The sequence below is a fragment of the Rhamphochromis longiceps genome, linkage group LG7 (genome assembly GCF_057381845.1).
Source record: "Rhamphochromis longiceps isolate RC_006_pf linkage group LG7, R_longiceps_female_GT1.1, whole genome shotgun sequence".
NCBI classification, from domain to species: domain Eukaryota; kingdom Metazoa; phylum Chordata; class Actinopteri; order Cichliformes; family Cichlidae; genus Rhamphochromis; species Rhamphochromis longiceps.
Genome location: NC_140563.1, coordinates 50,351,405 through 50,372,811, shown reverse-complemented (window position 1 = coordinate 50,372,811; position 21,407 = coordinate 50,351,405). Strand labels below are relative to the sequence as shown.

General features: G+C 39.6%; 1 protein-coding gene across 5 annotated transcripts in view; it reads right to left on the bottom strand.

Annotated features, from left to right (window-relative positions):
• arhgap24 (Rho GTPase activating protein 24) overlaps positions 1-21,407 on the bottom strand; it is an 89,475-nt gene that overhangs the window by 49,167 nt on the left and 18,901 nt on the right. The window contains exons 1-3 of one of the 5 annotated variants that reach the window (XM_085414108.1): positions 5,307-5,505; positions 3,998-4,846; positions 2,881-2,968 (exon numbers count right to left, since the gene is read on the bottom strand). In XM_085414108.1, the coding sequence (XP_085270234.1) occupies positions 2,881-2,968; positions 3,998-4,045 (136 nt within the window). In that variant the 5' untranslated portion in view covers positions 4,046-4,846; positions 5,307-5,505. Of the gene's footprint in view, positions 1-2,880; positions 2,969-3,997; positions 4,847-5,306; positions 5,506-21,407 lie in introns of those variants that run through there. The other 4 variants (XM_085414109.1, XM_085414114.1, XM_085414119.1 and 1 more) reach the window with 4 other exon arrangements.

The window sequence follows — 21,407 nt, the reverse complement described above, 5'->3', positions numbered from 1 at the left end:
TGCTATAAATATCTCAATTTCACAGCTGTCCAGAAAACCTAGCAGGCTTTTTAGCTACTGATGGAAATGTTAGCTACAACAGGAGATACTGCTGTATGAGTAACAGAGGTGAGTGAGAGGTGAGCACATTTAAAAAACAGAAGTTGAAAGTCATAGTCAGAGATTTCAGCAACACTGTCCCTGTATTTACTAGGTATCAGATCAATAGCAAAATTTGCAGTATTGCACACCACTAGGTGACATTACTTAGTCTTTTCACTTCCCACTTTTGTATTTGTGCTGGCAGCACACTTTAGAGATACAGCACAATGAAGTTAGTACTTAAATTAACAACCCCTGAATTTACAGTTGAACACAATTTAAGTTTATCATGCCTCTCACACTTTAATCTATCACAACAATGACGATCAGCACGTTCTTTTGTACAGTACTGTACAATCACTGCCAGATACATAATGAAAATACACTTGAGCTCACTGCTACCTTTTCACTGATGTAGTTGGCTGTAAAACCTTTAATACGTACTGTAAACACTGGAACCTTTTCCCTGCAGTCTTTAAGTCATTCCAGCAGTACTGAAACAATCAACATCGTATCAAGACTGAAACTCGGCGAGCCCTGAAAGATATCGAAACGCATTTCTCATCACTTAGCACCACAAATGAAACAAACAGCTTTATAAAAGCCTCACTTCCCAACAGAAGTAAACGATATGTAGCTTATGATGATTTAGTATTACATGGCAGCTGTACAAGTAGAGAGAATACACACTGGAATTAAAAAAAATCCTTTTCCTTCTTCCAGAAGTTGTAAAGATTGTATTAAGGTGTACTCCCATTGGAAAAAATAACCGTAGAGGTAAAGACTGGAAGAAATGGACCACATATTTTCTAAAAAGAAAATTATATGTTTAAACGCATAACCAGTAACTGTTCTTCTTCTTAACGGTGCCTAAAATGAAAACAATAAAATACGGCAGCTTTGGCCCGCGTGGACTTAAAAGTTGTCGAAGCAATCGAATTGGTTTCTGATTTTTAGCAGTTCTCGGCTAGAAGTGACAATAAGCTAATTTGTCTAATGCTGAAAACCGGTGTCGAACCAGCAATAGTGAAGTGTGATACACAAAACTTTCATTTCACATTTTTTCACAGCTGAAATGCACCCCGGATTTAGAAAGACAGGTTTATGTTTTTAACTGAAGCCGATGCTAAAGCTGTTTTTAAGAGACTTGAACTTGTGTGTCCAGAAGAAAAGATAGATAATAATTTTTTTGATAATTGTAGCATTATCAAAAAAAAAGAAAAAAAGAAAATGAATCTTGCACCAGCCCTTTATGCACACTTTCAGTTCTTCATCTGTTTGACACCATGCTGCTGAAGTCACCCACACTTAAGACGACCTCTGCTTGTTTGCCTCTCGCCTGGCTTCTACAATCAAAACCCTTCCCATGCAGGGAGTGTAAGCCCCATATTCTCATGCCTGATGATCAGATAGGAAATTTGTGCTGAGGTAAGATGTAAGACTTCCCTTACATGTCTCACTGAGTCACTGTGCCCTCCTCCAAGCCCAGTTTCAGTTAGCCTTTTGCAGAAGTTTGAAAAGTCTCACGCTAGCTGCTGTGTGAATTACCAGCTTAAGTCCACTCTCAGTGTGCCTCAACAAGTCTCCCAGCTTATATCTGCGTGCTCGCTGAATGCAAATAGCATCAAATTACATTGTGAGCAAACTTTTAGATGCTCACTGTGGCTTTATATTGAGAAATCCTTTTTGTTTCACTCCTGTTGCATCATACTATTCAAGAAACAGCAAATACAACGTGAAACGCAGAATCAAATGAAATTGTTGCACGGTTGCAAAACAGTAGTATTATTCAAAAGTTCACTTCTCCAACTGAAATGTGAATACTGAATGAAAGAGTAGCAAATGAGCTGATCTCTGCAGGGAGCGCTTAATCCTCGTCTGACGTTGAAAGTGTTAGACAGCCAGCAATGAAACGACAAGAACACCATCGAGATTTTTTCAAACACCCTGTAACACACACATATTGACCCCTATTACCCCAATACTTGTACCACTATCTGCTTGGTTTGCGTGTGTGTTCAGTGAGAAAAAAAGTCTTGGCAATTATACTTTGGTTTCCTCTGAGGGACACTCAACTGGATACACACCAGGGAAAAGACTAACACAAATAAAGTATGAGTGCTTATAGCATACATCCGGTGTTTTCTACTGGGTTTTTAAGATCAACTGGGGCTGTTGATGCACTCTGCTACTGTATCTTTTAACAGCTGCGTCTGTTTTCCCCCTGTGAACGTGCCTTTTAAATATCTATTCCATAAGCTCACATTCCAGCCTGGGAAAATATCCCACATTTCCTTCATGCTGTGCTTAACCACGTTTTCACATGTTGTACGAGTTTGAATTGTAACGATATGTGTAAATGACTGTCATCTAGATAAGAAAAAAAAAATAGTTATATAGGAAAACATACAAAACGTCACATTTATTCCTGTTATTGTTCTACTGGGCATCCTCGGCACATACAGCATTAACAGTCTAATAATCCATGGTTGTTGCCTTTTTTTAAATGCTCTCTTTTGTTGCATTCAAGCCAAAATAAAGAAAAAAAATAAAATGGAAATCTGTATATTAAAAAAGCTTAACAGTAAAAACGGATCATGAAGTGAAGCCCATAATGTTATGTAAAAACAGACAGACAAGGTACAGACCTCACTGTGATCCCTTAACAAATCCCCAGTAGAAGGCAAGCAAACAGTTAACCTCATGGTTTTGTTCCTTCTGCTGCCAAGTAAAGATTGCTTTCACCATTCTGTCCTCAGTAAAAACAGCAGTGATTAAATTGCTGTAATCTCATCCTACCTGGAATGACCTCGAAAAGAAATTTTCCCCCTTCGTCGCCGCTGCTTGGATGCTCTGTAACTTTGTTTCCACTTAAAAAAATGGCTCCCTGTGGAAAATAAAGAACAGAAGCAATTTTTAGACCACACAAAACAACATTTACTGCTTTTGGTTTATAAATGTTAGTTATTTTTTAGCAGGTAATGTTTTTTGACACAGTCCAGATGAATGCTCAAAGCTTTTTTTGTGAAATCTGTTGATCAGTATTAGTGCTTAATGATGATATCAGTTCACTTCCCTGCCCAGACTACACAAATTAGTCAGCTGTTCTAGTCATAGACTGTATATAAAGGATGGATGTAGTCACTATGACACACAGGCTGGCCATTAGAGGATCTGTATGTGTCTTTCTTCCTTTGAGAATGAGTTGAATTATCCCACTAAAAAACCCCAAAACAACAACAACAAAGGGTTATTTGCCCTCCTAAACATGAAACAATCATTTTGAGTAAAATGCCGCTGAAAAATTTCAAGTTTATTCACTCAAATAATTAATCATAAAATATGCTTGGTGTAAACTAAATGTATACCAATCAATTAAATTTCATTTGACCAGATTACAAATGTAATGTTTTATAGTATATAAGTACCTGTGTGGTACTTTAATATACCCATTCACTTATTGAAAAGGTGAAAATCCAACACATTTACAGTAATTATTCCAGAGTTACAGATTTTAGTTTGCAGATGAAAATTGCATATAATATCATCTAAACTTCAGTGTAAACAATCTGACAATATTCAATTTCATGTCTACAGCACATTTCAGATAGGTTTTAATGTTCTCTTCAGCTCTGCTGGGCATTTAAGGGCTCCTTGACTTTTTTCTGAACTAGCAGAAATGACTAATAATACATTTATTATTCAATTAAAATACCAGCAAAAAACAGATTTCCACTGTAAACTATAAAGGGCTTTGGTTATTAGACTCTTGTAGTTTTACCATTTATATATCATTTCTTCTCATTTTTAGTGTCATAGGTTATGTTGTGAGACGGCCCAAATGGACGGAGGCAGGAAGCAAGCTCCCATAAGAAAAGGTTACTCGGAGACATGAAAGCAGACACAAAGTGCTTACCATAAACACCATGGCAGAGCACAGCTGAAGACTGAGCTGTTTAATCATAGACTGATTACAGATGGGAAACAGGAGAGAGGAACACAGGTGAGCACACTTAAAAAAAAACAAAACAAGGACTATCACAAGGTAGAACTAACGCAAACCATAATGGAAAACCAGACTTCAAAGTCTAACAGGAAGTAACAAAAGGAGACTAATCCTAACCCAATCATCTGCATCTGACAACACAGAACTTTGGAGTGGTAGAGCAGGTCATCTGCTAATTGGAAGGTTGATGGTTTGATCCCTGACACTCTGCATGCCAAATATCCTTGGGGAAGATACTAACCCTAAGTTGCTCTGTGTGTGAATGTTAAGCATAGAAAAAAAAAGTACTTGTGTGAATGTGTGCGTGTAACGCTAAGTTATTTAAGGACTAGTTTATGTCAATGGATGAATTTACTGACTGACGCGCAGAAGAAATAGTTCTTTATGGAGCCCAGATGGTGTGAATGATGAGACCAAAAACTGCAATGTCTTGTACCAAAAATATATTGAATAAATAGGGGAAAGGGGAAATGGAACAAAATAATTAACACAACACACAACGTAAATGTCCACAATTAAATAATAAATCAGTGCTGTGATTTTTCTGTGCAAGAGTCCTTTTGCTAAGAGTCCTTTTTTTGGTCCTTTTCTTTTTAAAGTTCACTTTTAAGGTATTCCTCCTTAGGGTCCAGCTTCATACAAGGGGGAAATATGTCCGTAATCCAAAGACGGCTAAGTGGGGGAAAAGAAAGAATGGTCCTACCGGCTCGCCACTTCAATATGAAGAAGATCAATTCAAAGAGGGAAAAAAAACCTGACCTGTAGGTCAGAAAAATGTCCATTAGCACATCAAGTTCGATTCAGTTTACCGGTAAACAAGTATATTCTTCTGCATGTCTAGGTAACAATGCAAACCATAAATCATCATCAATCCATGTACAACAGTTAAATCATTAATCATCTTAGCTACGTAGCTTAATCTATACAGTCCAGTAGCGTTCGCTACAAACAATACAAAAACAACAATAAAGGAAAACAACTGTCTAACAGACAGCATAGCCGAATTCAAGGCAACACATAACAATAATCATTCAATCGCACTTTGTTTCAAAGTAAGCCCATAAAAATGCTTAAGTAAAGAAAGTGTTCAAAAACAGCGGTTTTTGAACCGGAGTTCTGCTTGCGGTGGGAGCGCTGCCGCACAAAGTCATTTTTTAATCGCGAAAACGATCGGCTGGTTACTGACAACCAAAGGTTGAAAGATATTAAGGACACTTACCGCTGAGTTTAAAGTTTAAAGATGAATTGAGGGGAGAAAACGCTTTGTTTTCCAACACCGTTCTAAATGCCATAAGCTCACAGCCACAGCAGGAGTCGAACCCGGAAGTATCCCTCCACAGCCGGTTTTCAGAGTTGCCGCGACGTGGGAGGAGCCAATCAGAAGAGGGACCTCAAATCAGCTGACGTGGGTCATGTGACAGGGAGTAGTTGATATGGGTTACAGGTTCCCCCCTCAATCTCATGTACGTCCCTGTACATGGTGGTTGGGTCCGGATGACAGGTTGTTCAGTGGCAGTAAGCAGATGGTCCTCTTCATCCTCCAGTGCATGAGTAAAGGCAGTGGTTAAGCCATGGACTAGTGCCTGAATACTCTTCAAGATGGGCTGACCAAGCGTAGAGTATTGTAACCGGTCCGGAGGTTTCCTGGTCCGAGTTGATGTTCTCAGAGGTTCTAGTTCAGAGCTGGAGGTGTCAGAGTTAGATGGTAGATCAGCAGCAGAGGAGATACTGGACTCAGTCCGCAATTCAACATTGGTAGGTTCAGCAGAGGACAGACTGTCCTCTGATTCCACAGTATCAGGAGCTTCCTCCTTGACGGGGGTTTTTGAGTCAGGGGTTTCGCTCTCTGCTGGCTCAAGAGGAGGCAAAGGGAGCGTAGCAGGTTCACAGACTGGTGTATCAGATGGTAAAGGTTCAGTGGCTGGAACGGCGGATGACGGTTCTGGCAGATTGTGGACAGTGGTGAATTGCAGAGGCTCTGATACAGGATCATACCATTGATGCGGTATCATTTCATCCTCATCGTCTGACTGAGGTTGTGCACAGTCCTCATCAGAAGGGTTGAATGACTGCTTCCTGGTTGGTTTTACAGTTGTTCGGTTGGTTCGAGTGGAATGCGGCAAAAATCCACATGGTAATAGGAGATCTCTGTGTAGAGTACGAATCAGTTTGGATTTGTTCTCCGGTCGGACAGTGTACACTGGAAGATTTTCTGCTCTTTTTACCACCACATAGATGTCTGGTTCCCATTTGTCTGCGATTTTGTGTTTGCCTCGGAGTTTCACATTACGTACCAGCACCCTGTCACCAACGTCCAGTTCAGAGGGGGTGATATGTTGGTCGAAACGGCTCTTGTTTCTTTCCATGAGCTTCTCCGCATTGCCAATGGCAATTTTGTAGCTCTTTTCTAGATTTGACTTCAGGTTCTGGACATATTGCGAATGAGTCAGTTGATTGCCGTCCACAGGCAGTCCAAAGACCAGGTCAATCGGGAGGCGAGGTTGTCGACCAAACATGAGCTCATAGGGTGAGTAGCCAGTAACATCACTCCGGGTGCAGTTGTATGCGTGGACCAAGGGCTTAACAAAATCTTTCCAGTGAGTTTTCTCTTCTGTGGTGAGTGTTCCGAGCATATTCAGGAGTGTTCTGTTAAAGCGCTCGACTGGATTTCCTCGTGGATGGTATGGTGTAGTTCTTATTTTGTGAATTCCAGCCATTTTGCAGAGTTCTTTTATTGTGCGTGACTCAAAGTCTCGTCCTTGATCACTATGGAGCTTTTCTGGGATACCATAATGAACCAGAAAACTGTCCCAGAGACATTTGGCGACAGTCTTTGCTTTTTGGTTTGGAGTGGGGACAGCGACAGCGTACTTGGTAAAGTGATCTGTTATTACCAGGATGTCTTTGGTTCTGCTCCTGTCGGGTTCCAGTGATAAAAAGTCCATGCAAACCAGCTCCAGAGGTCGATAACTTCGAATGTTCACCAGGGGTGCCGCTCTTTCAGGTAAGGCTTTTCGTTTGGTGCATCTCTCACATGTCTTCACTTTATTCCACACATCATTGGCCATTTTTGGCCAGTAGAATCTTCGACGTACGAGGTCAAGAGTACGTTCGATGCCCAAATGACCCATCTGGTCATGCAGTTCTGACAGTACTTCAGCCCGAAATTTCTGAGGTAACACTAACTGGTGATAGAGCTGGTCCCCAACTTGCCTCCTCCTCACGAGAATGGCGTTTTGGAGCTCCAGGCGATGTTGGTCTCGGAGTAGAAGGGGCAGTTCTGGGAGTTCATCCCGCAAGACGGGAGGTGGGCTTTCCCCAGTCTCTAGCAGCAATATGACATGCCTCAGGGTCTGGTCTTCCCTCTGTCTCTCAGCGGTTTTTGAACCGGAGTTCTGCTTGCGGTGGGAGCGCTGCCGCACAAAGTCATTTTTTAATCGCGAAAACGATCGGCTGGTTACTGACAACCAAAGGTTGAAAGATATTAAGGACACTTACCGCTGAGTTTAAAGTTTAAAGATGAATTGAGGGGAGAAAACGCTTTGTTTTCCAACACCGTTCTAAATGCCATAAGCTCACAGCCACAGCAGGAGTCGAACCCGGAAGTATCCCTCCACAGCCGGTTTTCAGAGTTGCCGCGACGTGGGAGGAGCCAATCAGAAGAGGGACCTCAAATCAGCTGACGTGGGTCATGTGACAGGGAGTAGTTGATATGGGTTACATGAGGCAATAAAGTAATGTTGTATAAAGCACTATGAGTGTTTCAGTGGAGTAGAAAAACACTTTATAAGAACTGTTCCATTTACCATAATTAGGAAACACAAAGGAACAAGGCATAAACTCCGAACAAGCCAGAGGGAGGAACTGAGAAGGAAACACTGAAGCAACTTAGCACAGATAGCTTTAACAAAGTGGAAGTTGAAGCTAAATTGGGACAGAAGTATTAAAACTAAGACTAGAAGGGAAAAAGTATATCAATATAAAACAGGGAAGAAACATGACTTGAACTGCAAAGAGGAAACTGAATGTGAAAATACTAACATGGGTAAACTAACTTAAATTACACCACCTGGCTAATATGTGTTGGTCCCCCTTTTGCTGCCAAAACAGCCCTGACCCATCGAGGAATCAACTCCAGTATCTGGCACCACGATGTTTCAGACAGATCCTTTGTCCTGCAAGTTTTAACTTTTTGGCAGGGCACGCGATCCTGCTGAAAGAGGCCACAGCCATCAAAGAATACAGTCTCCAATGAAATGGTGCCCATGGTGTGAAACCATGATTAGGTAGGTGGTACGTGTCAAAGTGACATCCACATGGATGACAGGATCCCAGCATAACAGTCCCCAAAGCATCACACTGCCTCCATCGGCTTTCTTCCCATAGCACATCCTGGTGCTAGGTGTTCCCCGGCTAAAAGAGGCACCTGACCGTCCACATGATGTGAAACAAACTTGAGTCATCAGACCAGGCCATCTTCTTCCATTGCTCTTTGGTGCCCATTGTTAGTGCATATGGCAGTAAACAGAAGTCAGCATGAGCACCCTGACAGGTCTTTGGCTTTGTGTATTCTGACGCCTTTCCATCAGAACCAGCACGACCTGTTTCAGCAATTTGAGCTACAGTAACTCATCTTCTGGATCAGACCACACATGCTAGCCTCTGCTCCCGCTGTGGATCATTGAGCCTTGACCACCTATGACTGTATCGCTGGTTCGCGACTGTTCCTTCCTTGGACAACTTTTGATCCACTACAGATTGGGAACACCCTGCGAAAGCTCAGATTTGGTGATGCTCTGACCCAGTTCTCTAGCTATCATGATTTGGCCCTTGTCAGACACTCAAATCCTTATCCTTGCCCTTTTCCCTGCTTCTAACACATCAATTCTAAGGACAAAATGTTCACTCGGTCCTTAATATATACCATCTGCTAACATGTCCTATGACAAAGAGATAATCAGTGTTCTTCAATTCATCTGTCAGTTGTCAGAATGGTATGCCTGATCAGTGTAACAAGACACATAATGCATCTCTCAGGTCCTGTGTCAGGTCTTTGCTGATTTTGCTTTCTTATTTCTTAAGGACATGACTTTCAGATACTGTTCATCTGCTGCAGATAGTTTTTAAAGCCTAACACTTCGTTTTTCCTCTACTTGTTCAATTTCCTAAAATTTATAATGACACCATGCTGATATATTACAGGTTTTCAGATAATAGTGTTTTAAAAATCACTTTCTCGGTGCAGATAAACTGTTTCATGCCTGTCAAATTGTGTTATATTTGGCATTTCTTTGTAGATTCACCTAAAGAAATTGAAACAAAGTATGTGTTTTTGCAACAGACTGTTTATCACAAAGTGCCTAAAGGCAGAATTTACTTTGCTTCTTTGTCACGTTGACTGTTATGTGTAGACACAACACTGGTGAATCTCTTGAATTAGGTGGCAGTTTTATGCTTGTATGATTCATAGGTCAGTGTTAAATATTTCAACAAGAGAACATTTGGTGAACTATTGCTCAAGACCGCTTAAAAAAAAGAAAGAAAAGAAAAAAAAGTCTGATTTCCTGGCAGCGAAATGTAAAGAAACAAGGCGTGGCTCAAGACCTTTGCAGAGTACTATATCAGAACTCAACAAATAACAAACACCAGCAGTAAGAGACTTGAGAAGAGGCAAATAAATAAATATATAACTCAATCAGAAAACCTAAGAACAATGAAAACCAACAGAACACACTAAGTAGTAAAGAAATCCAAAAACTCAAAACTCTGGATCCAAGCCCCAGGACCATGACACTGGCTTCACAAATGATACTGCACCATAAATTCATGCAGTTTAGTAAACTTACCAACTAGCAGCCAGGTGCTTAAATAAGGTATTTCTTACAGAATGACAGACTAGTGCCAGTAATTATTATGTGGTTGAATATTCTTTTCAGATTACCTCGTCCTTTCCAACTGATTCAGTGACTTCTTGTGTTCATTAACAAGTTGGACATCAATGGCACAGTGCAGCATCTGACAGTCATTAAAGTGACCCCTTTGTGGGTTAATGCTAACGCAGACAAGATGTGCAGAAGTGACAACGTCAGTACTCAGGACTTGTGCACATTAACATGATCAGAGAGAGAGTCAGTTTCCTTCCTGCTCGCAGAGAGAAAAGGGGACTTTTTAATGAGCCATAACTGTGACAATCAGGAAGTTGAAACCCTACCTGAGGCCCCAGATGAAGCGCTTTGAAGGAGGCTATAAAGATGTTCAAAAGAGAGGGAAATAAAGGAATGGACTCGACTGATGTGGCTGTCAGCAAGACAATATGACTAGCTTCAATATATCAGGATTAAAAGGTTTTTCAAGAGGTTCCTTTCGTAAACATTGTTTTAGTTTGAGGGAAATGAGAGACGATTTAGATAAACAGTGTGCATTTGAGGAGAGATTTAAAAAAAAAAAAATGCGTGTCACATTTAAAAAAACCCAGAAAAAAAGACAAGGGCCTGTTAAGCCTTTCTATAACGTAAAACCACAACACCACAGAGACTCCTCTCCTCCGTTTTAAGCCGCAGCCACACTTTCCATGCATCCTCCCTGGTGGCCTGTTGTTTGCTGCAGACAAACCCAACCGCAGGCAGAGTAATATTTACCCAGCAAAGAGCACGTTTGCCAGGCCCAACCCAGCGCGAGACAAAAACCCAACCTATTTCGGGGTGTTTTGTGCATTTTTACATTGTTGTTAAGTGGAATGAGGTCACTTTTGGAATCGGTGCAATGACACAAAACCAATTATCTTTTATTCCCAAACAAAAAGCCACGCACACACATATGGGACAAAAGTGACTCCGAGAAATCCATATGAGCAAAGCAACAGCAGGAGGCTCAGGCTTGTAAGCAGCAGCTCAGCCTCCAGGAGGCTTTTTCTGAGGCTGCGTCCAACAGTGTCCTCCAACTGAAATCTAATTTCATGTGTTTTCTGAGACTGCAAGCAAATACAAGAACACTGACTGCGGCCTTTTTTCCATTTAATGGAAGAGAGTACAGAAATTTCAGTTGGTCCTGCTGGTCAGATCAGCCTGTAAAAACTGCAGCTATTACCTTCCACATGTGACATTGATTTGTTGGTCATAAACCCAACAGCTTACTCCTGCTGATGTGCCATGTTTGTTTTTATTGAGGTTATAGGGTGAATGTCCTCTCTGTGCCCCTTACCATTGGCTGTCTCATTAATTACCTCTGGCTTCTTCAGTAAATTAAAAGGAGCGAGCAAATATCTGTGACTTTACCAGCCTAATAATCACCACACAAGTGCTATCATAGTACCAGTCTTTTAGGATTCGTACTAGGTAAGGTGCAGTGAGATTTCTTTTTCTGAAAACAGCTACATTGTCTCAATTTTTAATGGCATGGATTCAACAAGGTGCAACAATGTGGTCTTCTGCTTCCCGATTCAGTGCCTTCTCAGAGATGCTCTCCTGCATACCTCTTCAGTAGTCGGGCCATTCTCCTCCAACCTCTAGCACCAGCAAGGCATTTTCACCCAGAGAACTGCTGCTTACTGGATATTTTCTCTGTTTTGAACCATTCTCTGTAAATCCTAAAGATTGTTGTGCTGGAAAATCCCAGTAGATCACCAGTTTCTGAAATATGCAGAGCCTTCTGTACATATAACCTGCTCACATCACCAACAACACCACCATGTTCAGAGTCACTTAAATTACCCATCCTAATGCCCAGTTTGAACTTCACCAGGTCGTCTTGACCACATCTACATAGCTAAATGCAATGACATAGTTGAATTTGTTATAATTAAGTGTCAGATGAGGGTATGATATAAAAGCTTTGAGGATGAAATAAAATAGGAAAAAAATAATATTTCAAACTTAATATAAACAAAATATTTAAAATCTAAATACTACTACTGATAATAATATCAATACCACTACTACGGTAATAAAATATTGAAATACTTTCTCAGAATCACTGCATAACACGAAGGAATCATTCAAAGCTGGTGAGAAGAATCAACTGCTTCAGATAAAAGCTTAAGAGTGAAGTCAAGCTGCCATCTGTTTTTGGTGCAACAGGTAATTCATTATTTGTCTTGTTGTTCAACTGACTTTGTAGACAATAATTAGTGTTCTCCAGCCTGGCTAACCTTTTACAGCAAATCAAACTCAGCTGGAGCTTAGCTGGAGACCTACAACGGGTCTGCCTTTCTAGAGTACCATATGTATCCATTAATTTGACCTTATGTATTTATTCTTCACCATTTCTGGTTCTAGTTTTTTTAAGGGGCAAAGAGTTACTAATGTTTTTCCTGCTGCAAGGTTCAATAATGCAATAAATGTCACTATTCCACTGTTACACAACAGGTATTTCTTGCACTGTCCCACATTCAAAAGCAACTATATAATAAAAACCACCAACTGTGACTGCATAACCCTCATAAATATTAATATGCCAGTTAACTAGAGGGAAATGGGAAACTTCTTCATTAATTTTTATTTACTTGTCAAATTAACGTTGGGTGAGTAATATGAGAAATTAGACAGGATAAATGATAGACTGAAATTACCACAAGGAACCTAAATTGGTGAATTACAAAGCAAGGGCGATTTAATGGTTAAAAAACAACCGTATGTTAGATGCAATGCATCCGATTGCTGGAAAAGTTACCTACGGATTTTAAGCTATTATCTTTAATAATAGTATAAAATTAGTCTGAAAATGTATAAACACTGTAGTTTTTGTTAGAACTGAGATATCAATCACAGGTTTTAATAAAGTATAGAACGGAGCTATAGGGGTGGAAAATATGGACGAGCAGGGACAGTAGCATGTCTGCTTACCACAAGCTCAGGGCCATTTAAAAACATGTCATGCCACTAACAGTAAATTCCCACAAAGGCATACACTACGCCCTGCCATTTAATTTTAAGAATACCTGTCACTGCTGTTGCTGCTGAATACCTTTTATCATATCCATAGAGCTTACAACACATAACCAAAGTTATATAGAGTAAAGTATTTTCTGCCTAAAGTAACAATACTTTTAGGAAAAGCAGTAACTGCAAATTACATTATCATCACTTCCAGGGAACATAAGGAAATACTGAAAAGCAAACAGTACACACAAGTTACATTTTACGGGTGTACTCCATCAACTATGGTAAAACTATGGTAAAATAAAGTAAAGTAAAAAAATACTTTTTATAGGCTACATACACAGTTCTCTTTGCACAAGATCATATCTAATAACTATTTGCATCACAAAATCATTTCCAGGATCCACAAAACAACTCTAACAACTGTTTTCCTCCACAGTGTAGGCTGTCTGTCAGTGACATTACTTAACCTCATTAAAGCAGCAATTTCATTATGTAACCCTATTAAAGTCAGACAACAGCATTAGTTTATGCGTTTATCTTTTGCAAAGACCTAAAAATACGCCCACATTGCAAGAACATGCTGCTGAAGTCAAACTTGTCCTCCATCTTCATAAGCTGAAGAAAAATCACAAGAAGTTGGCAAAGGAGATTCTATCAAAGGAGCCTCTTTGTATCGTTAATTGCAGTTCATATATAAAAAGAGCAAGCATTAACAACATTTATGACAGCTACCTTGTATTAAGTTACAGGGTCTAATTTAAGGTAATTAGTCATACACCTGTCTTTGCATCATGTTGCTAAAACAAGCCAAGGCATTAGAATGAGATAATGCACAATAATACCAGCGAATAATAGGACAAAGATTGTATCTTATATTTCATTTACATGTTGCCACTGAAGTCTATTTCAGTCCATTCAGGTCTGCCTTAACATCCTGTATCTATACCTTTAACACTAGAACACAGGTGCAGGAGATATTTGGCTTGCAAAGTCTACAAACCACAAAGGCAGAAGGTATTTTCCTGTTCAACCATTTTCCTGTGAAATTACTTTGCAGCTATAGCCCTCAATATAGTCCTTGTACTGCAGCGCATTATATATTCCACTGTTAAGTAGAGAGAAAGAAAAAAACAGAATACAGCTGCACCAACCACAGAGAAGACATATCCCTGCTCATCAGCTATGCTTGTACTACAGTTTGGATGTCTCCTACGTGTGATCTGTTACCAATATCCTTCTCTGGATGCCCCGACAGCAGGAAAATCAAAAGCTGTCTACAGCCCACAAATCAAGCTTCACTATCACAGCTTTGTTCTATTAAACAAATGAGACAAGCAGATGCGTAAAGGTTTCAGACAGCTCAAAGCAGACTACCAGAATTCTTACAAGATGGCCTTTCCCAGGACTTGAAGATAAGTGGATACTATGAAGGACCTATAAAGCCTTTAGAGTGTATCATAGAAGATAAACTGATAACATATGTGGTTTGGAGTACCACAGGAAATGAATGAGGCAGATGGAAATGAGGTCAGCGGCACGTTGCCCATACTGATCCTCTGTACAGATCATATTTGTCAGATCAATAGATAAAAAAGTCAAACTATGACAACTGAAAGACATAACATGGCATGCTGAGAAAACAGAGTAACATACGGTTCCAGAGATATGTGAATGATATATGTACAAGTACGAACATGCTCAAGACTAAAAAAGACATAGCTGTGCATAATTTTAAACACCACTGAGATAGCTTCAATTTTTTTTTTTTAAAGAAGAAGTTAGCACTTTTTAGTATTATTTCTCAATGCAAATGTAATACAGATTGGCAGTGCTGTGAGCTGAGCTGTATGTAAAATGTTCATGAGTGTGACTTCATATATTTCAGCTCTCAAAAACAGAAGAAAGTAAGAATGAAGGCAGAGAGAACAGCCCCTGAAAAAGTGACATGCGTGACAGGAGTCGGCTTGACTTCAAAGTTGTGTCAGCAAGGTCAGATTTAAAGTTAAAGCAATTCAAGCGGCTGACTGTTAAGCTCTAAAGTTGATGGCATTAATTATCTGACTGAAACTTGATTCGGTTTTTAGGCCAAAGCCACCAAAGCATGGTTTTGATTTATTTGACACTGCAAGCTTCACTAGGCAGATGTGAAGATGATGAACTCGATGTATAAACTGCAAAAGAATGCAGAGAAAATGGGATGGCATTTCTGCTTAATAAAGGAGAACGGCAGAGGAAGCAGAAAGAAGCAAGAGTTTCGATATTGGTTACAAGTATTTTGATTTAAAATCTCCCAGCAAAGCAAAGTTAAAATGAGCAAATACCAATTAAACCTATTAAGGTGAAAGGCAGAAAGAAAGTCTTTAAACCATCCACAGGTGAAGACTAGTTTTCAGTATATCTGATATCCGATTCTGCCCTCAAATCTCCTTTGGGGGTCTTAGAGGAGACAGGTGGGAGGAATATGTTATAACCTGATATTGTTGATATGGATTTTTGTCCAGCAGGTCCTTGCTCTGACTGAACAATGACCTTCACACAAAGCACGTGTGGTTAGCATATGTAAAATGTGTGTTAGCTTGTCCACATGTTTGCTTACCCATTCATTATTATTCATTCATGGGAAACCAGATCAATGAGAGTTCTCTAAATTATACAGAACATCAGCTAATCAACATTCATTAATGTAAACAGGTGCTAAAACAGTTAAAAACTTTATAAAATCAGTTTTTGCACATTTATTTTAATAATTTACTGAGGGGGAATATTTGTGTATCTCGCCCCATTAAGTTATGTCTCAGTCACACAGGCAAATCTTATTTCCCAAGTAGTAGTTTCTGTTGTTATGAAATCCATTTCTAAACCACCAGCCATTAGGGAAAGTTTGTGTTCCCCAGCTGGTTGGCAGGTGGTTGCTAGTAGTTCCCCTTTCCTTGTGGTTACTTTGATTGCTAGCAGGTTGCTACAGTTGCTCGTAGTTTGCTCATTTTGAAATGTTGATTGATTGTGGTGCTAATGCTCAACTTTTATTTGGAAGACCAATTTTTCCGTTAGTGGTTTGCATTGACCTTCCTCAAGTTTCACTGCACCTCATTCATTAAAACGGCAAATGTTTGCAGACAAGTCATCATGCAAACTACAGAATACTGCTGCAGTCTAGAACTGAATGTAAACCATCGACTCCTTATTTTGGACAAAATAACAATGTATCACTAGGAGTATCAATGTGAATCACACCTTTTATCTACAAATTCATTGTTAAGATACAGCTATAAATGAAATATAATGAGTCAACAGATGTGAGCCAGTGCTTACTGTACTGTGTTATGACCAATGAAAAGTGAAGCATTCTAAGACAGACAGAACAAGAAGCTCTGCAGTTCAGTTTTTTAGTGAGTTGGGATTCGACGTGAGTAAATATTCCATACAGCTGCTTTGCTCCAGCAATACAAATACCACTACATCTGCACACACCTTAAATTCGCTGTTTTACCCTCTTGCACCATCAGGTATTAGAAATAGAAAAAGTCCTTAGGCTACAAAACTTACAGGAACTTGTTGCAAGTCCAGTGAGACTTAATTGACTTCTTCATCCATCACTGCAGAGCTTATTAGACATGCAGTCACCCTTCAGGAGTTAAAGGAAATAACTTCTATGCAGTATATGCAGCCTAGGAATACTAATGGACGGGGCTGCCTTCTATTAATGATAAACTTTTTTCATGCTTTAATATATTTAGGCTAAAGGAAATGTCTTTGCCTTAATATTATTGCCCATCTGTAATTTTAAAGAGACGCCCATGCATGCAAACTTATTGAACCACTTTAATGGAAATTTTTTGTCTATTACCAGAGGATGATGTCAGCAATGCTTTTCAATTTGTTCACACAAGGGTGTCTTGATAATGTCCGCTTCTTGGTTCACATGCCTCATACATTCAAATATAATGCAAATCAGATCTGCTCTGGTTCTGACGTGACTGGCTGGAACCCTGCCTGCTATAAAAAGCTTTTATTACTTTGTGATGCCTCAAAAACATCTTTGTCAATGTCAAACGAGGGCTACAGAGTTACTATTGTCATCAAATCAGCAGTAACACAGTGTTGCAGAATGAAAAATTACTGAACTGCAGTGGCGTTTTATTTACTCCAGTTAAATGCAAAGGTCAAATGGTTTTCAGCTTAAGCAGGGAAAACAAAAGGACTTTTAGTACACAACTGCACTGCTGCATTATTGATATGATGCAATTTCTTATTAAATCCAGCTACTTCTCATTTCGTCTGCCTCCAGAAGTGCCCCCTACATGCTATGAATATTAACTAACTTGTAAGACGTGCAGCAGCTAAAATCATAATAAACTTATGAAATTTTAATGTCTTTCATTTCTTAAAACATTAAATCATTTCAACGTATTAATTCACAATTCTCTCATTCATTCACAATGCTACTTTCCTTACATCCCTGGCATATAGATACAAGGCTGAGTGGTTTGAATTACAATAACCATACAATCTCACCCACCGCATGAATAGCGTCTTTGTTTATGGCTCAGCCAGATGAAATCCGAGTAATGTATGTGTGCATCTAAGAATGCGAGTGTGTACATGCGGGCTTGTGCGTGTGTATTCCTTCATAGACGAGTAAGTGCAGGCAGATGGCATATCGACACTAATCCTACACGTGCTGTACCCTGTACCCATGCTTTTCCGTGACCCTTCACCTCCATCTGACACCCATTCTTCGGATTCCTCCTGTTACTCAGAGAGGTTCGGCCTAACTGTATAGCATCAACATGTTTGCCTACATCAGCAGTAATTTTTCAGATAATGTTACAGTATCTAAAAACATCAGAATTCTTATGAGTTGCAGTATTGGAAATCAAACAAATGTTATAAAATGTTCACTGCATGAAAACAAAACAATGGTATGTCAGGTATAAAGTCCTAGTGCATCACACATGACGACATGTTACAGCCATTCTGAGGAAATCCCATTTTTTGTTTTTTTTATTTATTACTTGATGTTTTTTCTACAGCTTTCTGACTTCATAATTGAAAAGATTATTCCAAGTTTAGCTATTTAAGCTTTGACTTTCAGAATTGAATCTCAAAAGACCCAACTACTCCATCGAGATCTGCAAAAACAGGTTGCATGGCGGACACCGAGTTGGCTGCAAAGACAGGTGCTTGCAGAGCAGCAGAGAAGCTATGAAGAGAGCGACTTAAACCCGAATCGGGGAATCTTCACTTCCAAAGTAAAAGTTGTGCTTTACCACTGAAACCAACCTGTTTCAAAGAGTACAGATTTTTACTTTGAAGGCAAATTGTTCTCACAGTTTCACTACCACTTAGTGAGTAGCTAGTGAGTATTTGGAGACAAGTCAGCAAAGTAAGGGTTACCATGGCAATCTGCTAGCCGCCAAAGCCATCTCAAGGAGGTTTTTGGTGCAGCATAGTTTACCTCTTTGCTACCAGTTTCACGTAGCAACAGCAAACAACCTCCAGCAACCGCTTGCCAACCGGTTGGGTATTACACATTTTTTCCCCCCAGCGTCACTGACCGCTCGACAGTGTGACTAGGAGTTTAGCAGTCATTTTCATGGTTACTGCCAGCAACAGCCAGCTACGACTTACAACCAGTCAGGTAATGCTAGTTTAACTGGTGGCATTATGGTTCTAACTTGACTCTAGTGGTCCCAAGAGCCAAACCCCCCCAATGTTCTTGCAGGATTAAGGACTGATATGACAACTCGAGCTGTTTGGTTAGAGTAACAACAGGATTAGAGGCACTAATCATAAATACTGTTAGGCTTTCAGTATCAAAAATAGACACTGAAACCTAGCACTCTGCCTAAGATAGACAGAAAAGTCATACTGTGATTAGTTACATAATTACAAGCAATCACTTGCCAACTTTTCTGGTAAGTCTCCGTGTTAAAACCTCCCCATAATTCTTCATAATATTAGCAACTAATATTTACTGCTTAAGAGTGCAGTGCTAGCGCATTGTGTCCACTGTAAGTAAAGATAAAGCAGTCAGTCCATTGTGTCTAAATGCTGCTATTTTCCAAACTTGTCCCCCCGCCTTTTTTTTAAACTGTGCGTACTTTAAATTCATTTATTGTGAGACTTTATATTTATATGTGAATAGCATAATGAATGCTTTTTGTTTTCATAAAATGTAGATTCAGTTTGTGCCAGAAGCTAGTTAAATATGTAATTTGTATGTAATATTTTCCTATCTAATCGTTCAACAAATTGTTAGCCAACAGAAAGTAGCACATGTTCATGTGTCCTCTGAGGTAGCAGCAATTAGGCTAATGTGATGGGTAATGGAGAGATCACAGCATGTCAGAGAATTAATCAGTTGCGTCTCTGTTGGATGTGGCTAATAGGTTAGCGTGGGTAGATATTACTCCACCACATATAGTCTAAGTAAAGTGGAGGATCTTAGTGCACCTTGTGTGTTTGTGTTTTTGCCCTGATCTTAAACATCAGCGTTCGAGGCACAAAAAGCAAAACCAAACCTGTTTCTGACAGTTTTCTGTCTCCTCTCTGTCCCGCTGGTATTCCTCCTTTTTGGGATGTTGGAAATGCTACACTGGTTATCTTGTATTCTGTTCAGTACGCTGTCTTTTTGGAGTGTTCTGTTTGTGCTCTTACATGCTTCTCTGCTTTGGAGGTCATGGAGATTTGAGGACTTTGAGCACACTCCTCTGTACCTGACCTAGTTTCACTAGAAATTTCCCATTCTCTGCAAAAAAAAAAAAAGTAGCTGAAATTTATTACAGCTTTAGAAGTAGGGCAAGAATGGAAAGTTGCTAACCAAAGAAGAGTATTCCACAGGTAGATGGAGTTGTAGGGACATTACAAATAAGTTCTCTGAGAACATGGTGATAAATATAATTATCAAGTTGTTTCAGGAAAACTGTTTTCTCTCTTTTTTTTGACACAGCTTCAAAACCTGGCCTTCCCAGAAAAAAAGAAAGAAAATCTCTCCTCCCCCTGTATCTGGCCTGTGGCCCACCTTCAGGTCTGGAGCTTTAACCTTTAGAGACTTCTGCTGCTGCTGTTTCTTGGGTTTGGCTGAGGCTCAGTTTCCTGGAAAATTGGCCAGGCAAAGAAGTGTGGGTAGATGAGCAGAATAAAGATTTCAATTGTGCACAAGTGATCAAGTTTCCACAGGGAAAAAAGGAGATATTGTTTGGTAGGAATAAATATTACAAAAGGATGTGGTCTTTTGTGTATTTGCCAAATAGGAGTAAGCTCTGGTGTAAAATAACTGCAAAGAGGAAAAAAACAAAACACGAAACATCTGCTAACTGATATAAAGATTAAAGGCATGATAGGAATATGACGTGACAAGCTACTCATAAAACACACTCTTAGAGTATTTATGAACTAGTATTTAATAACAAGTTGCTATCCAGCATCATTGTATTTGACAACCAAGAAAAGACTATTGACTCTTTCATCAAATTCAAGAAATTAAACAAGTTTCTTAATGAACTCAACTTGTGGAATCAATGTTCGCTCTCTTTCACTGTATTTTGGCAGCTTCTTTTTCCAGTCTGCACATGCTAAGTGAGAGGGAGTTCCTTGTTACAGTAATGTTAGAGATAGCCATAAAACTCGTGTTACTCATTGTCTCTTCTCATTTCAGGATAGCCATTTGTGTGTGTGTGTGTGTGTGTGTGTGTGTGTGTGTGTGTGTGTGTGTGTGTGTGTGTGTGTGTGTGTGTGTGTGTGTGTTTCCATAAAGACAAACTGAAAACAGTTTGGTTTGAGAGTCAAAACAACCTCATTTGAACCATAGCTCGATGTTATCATCTCACCTGGCTATACTGTAGCATGTATCTACAAGAAATATGGTGGTGCTGTGAGTAAATACAGCAAATACAGAAAGCACAAACAGACACTTCACCACAGCAGGGCTTAGAGTACATATTTAGATTCATATCTGATCGTAATGTTAAAGTGAGCAAAACATCTCCAGCACATTTCCCACTGTTGAATGGCTGACTTCATAGCGACGCACTGTATGCCAGCCATCATTTTATATTGAGGCTGGCCCATTAGATTGAGTAAGAAAAGTAATATCACCACTTGTGACGGCTCTAGAGGGTTGGCTTCAATTTCACCGAGGCTTAGAATTATCATTAGTGGCAGTTGCAAGCTGCTTTGAGTAAATGCTTTTATTGTATTTGTATCTTACTTAGGAACTATCAGCATGTATCCATCTGTGTGAAACACCCATACGCTTCCTTTTTCACAAGACTTTATGCAGTCCTGTTAAACAAAAAACAAAACTGCTTCTATTGGTGTCAAGAAGGTAAGTAACAGCCAGGTGCTGCTAATCAAATGCACTTGATCTTTTGATCATGAAATGTAACCACTGCTATAAAACAGAATGTTTGACAGTTTGCTGGTCTGGAGCTTTAAGT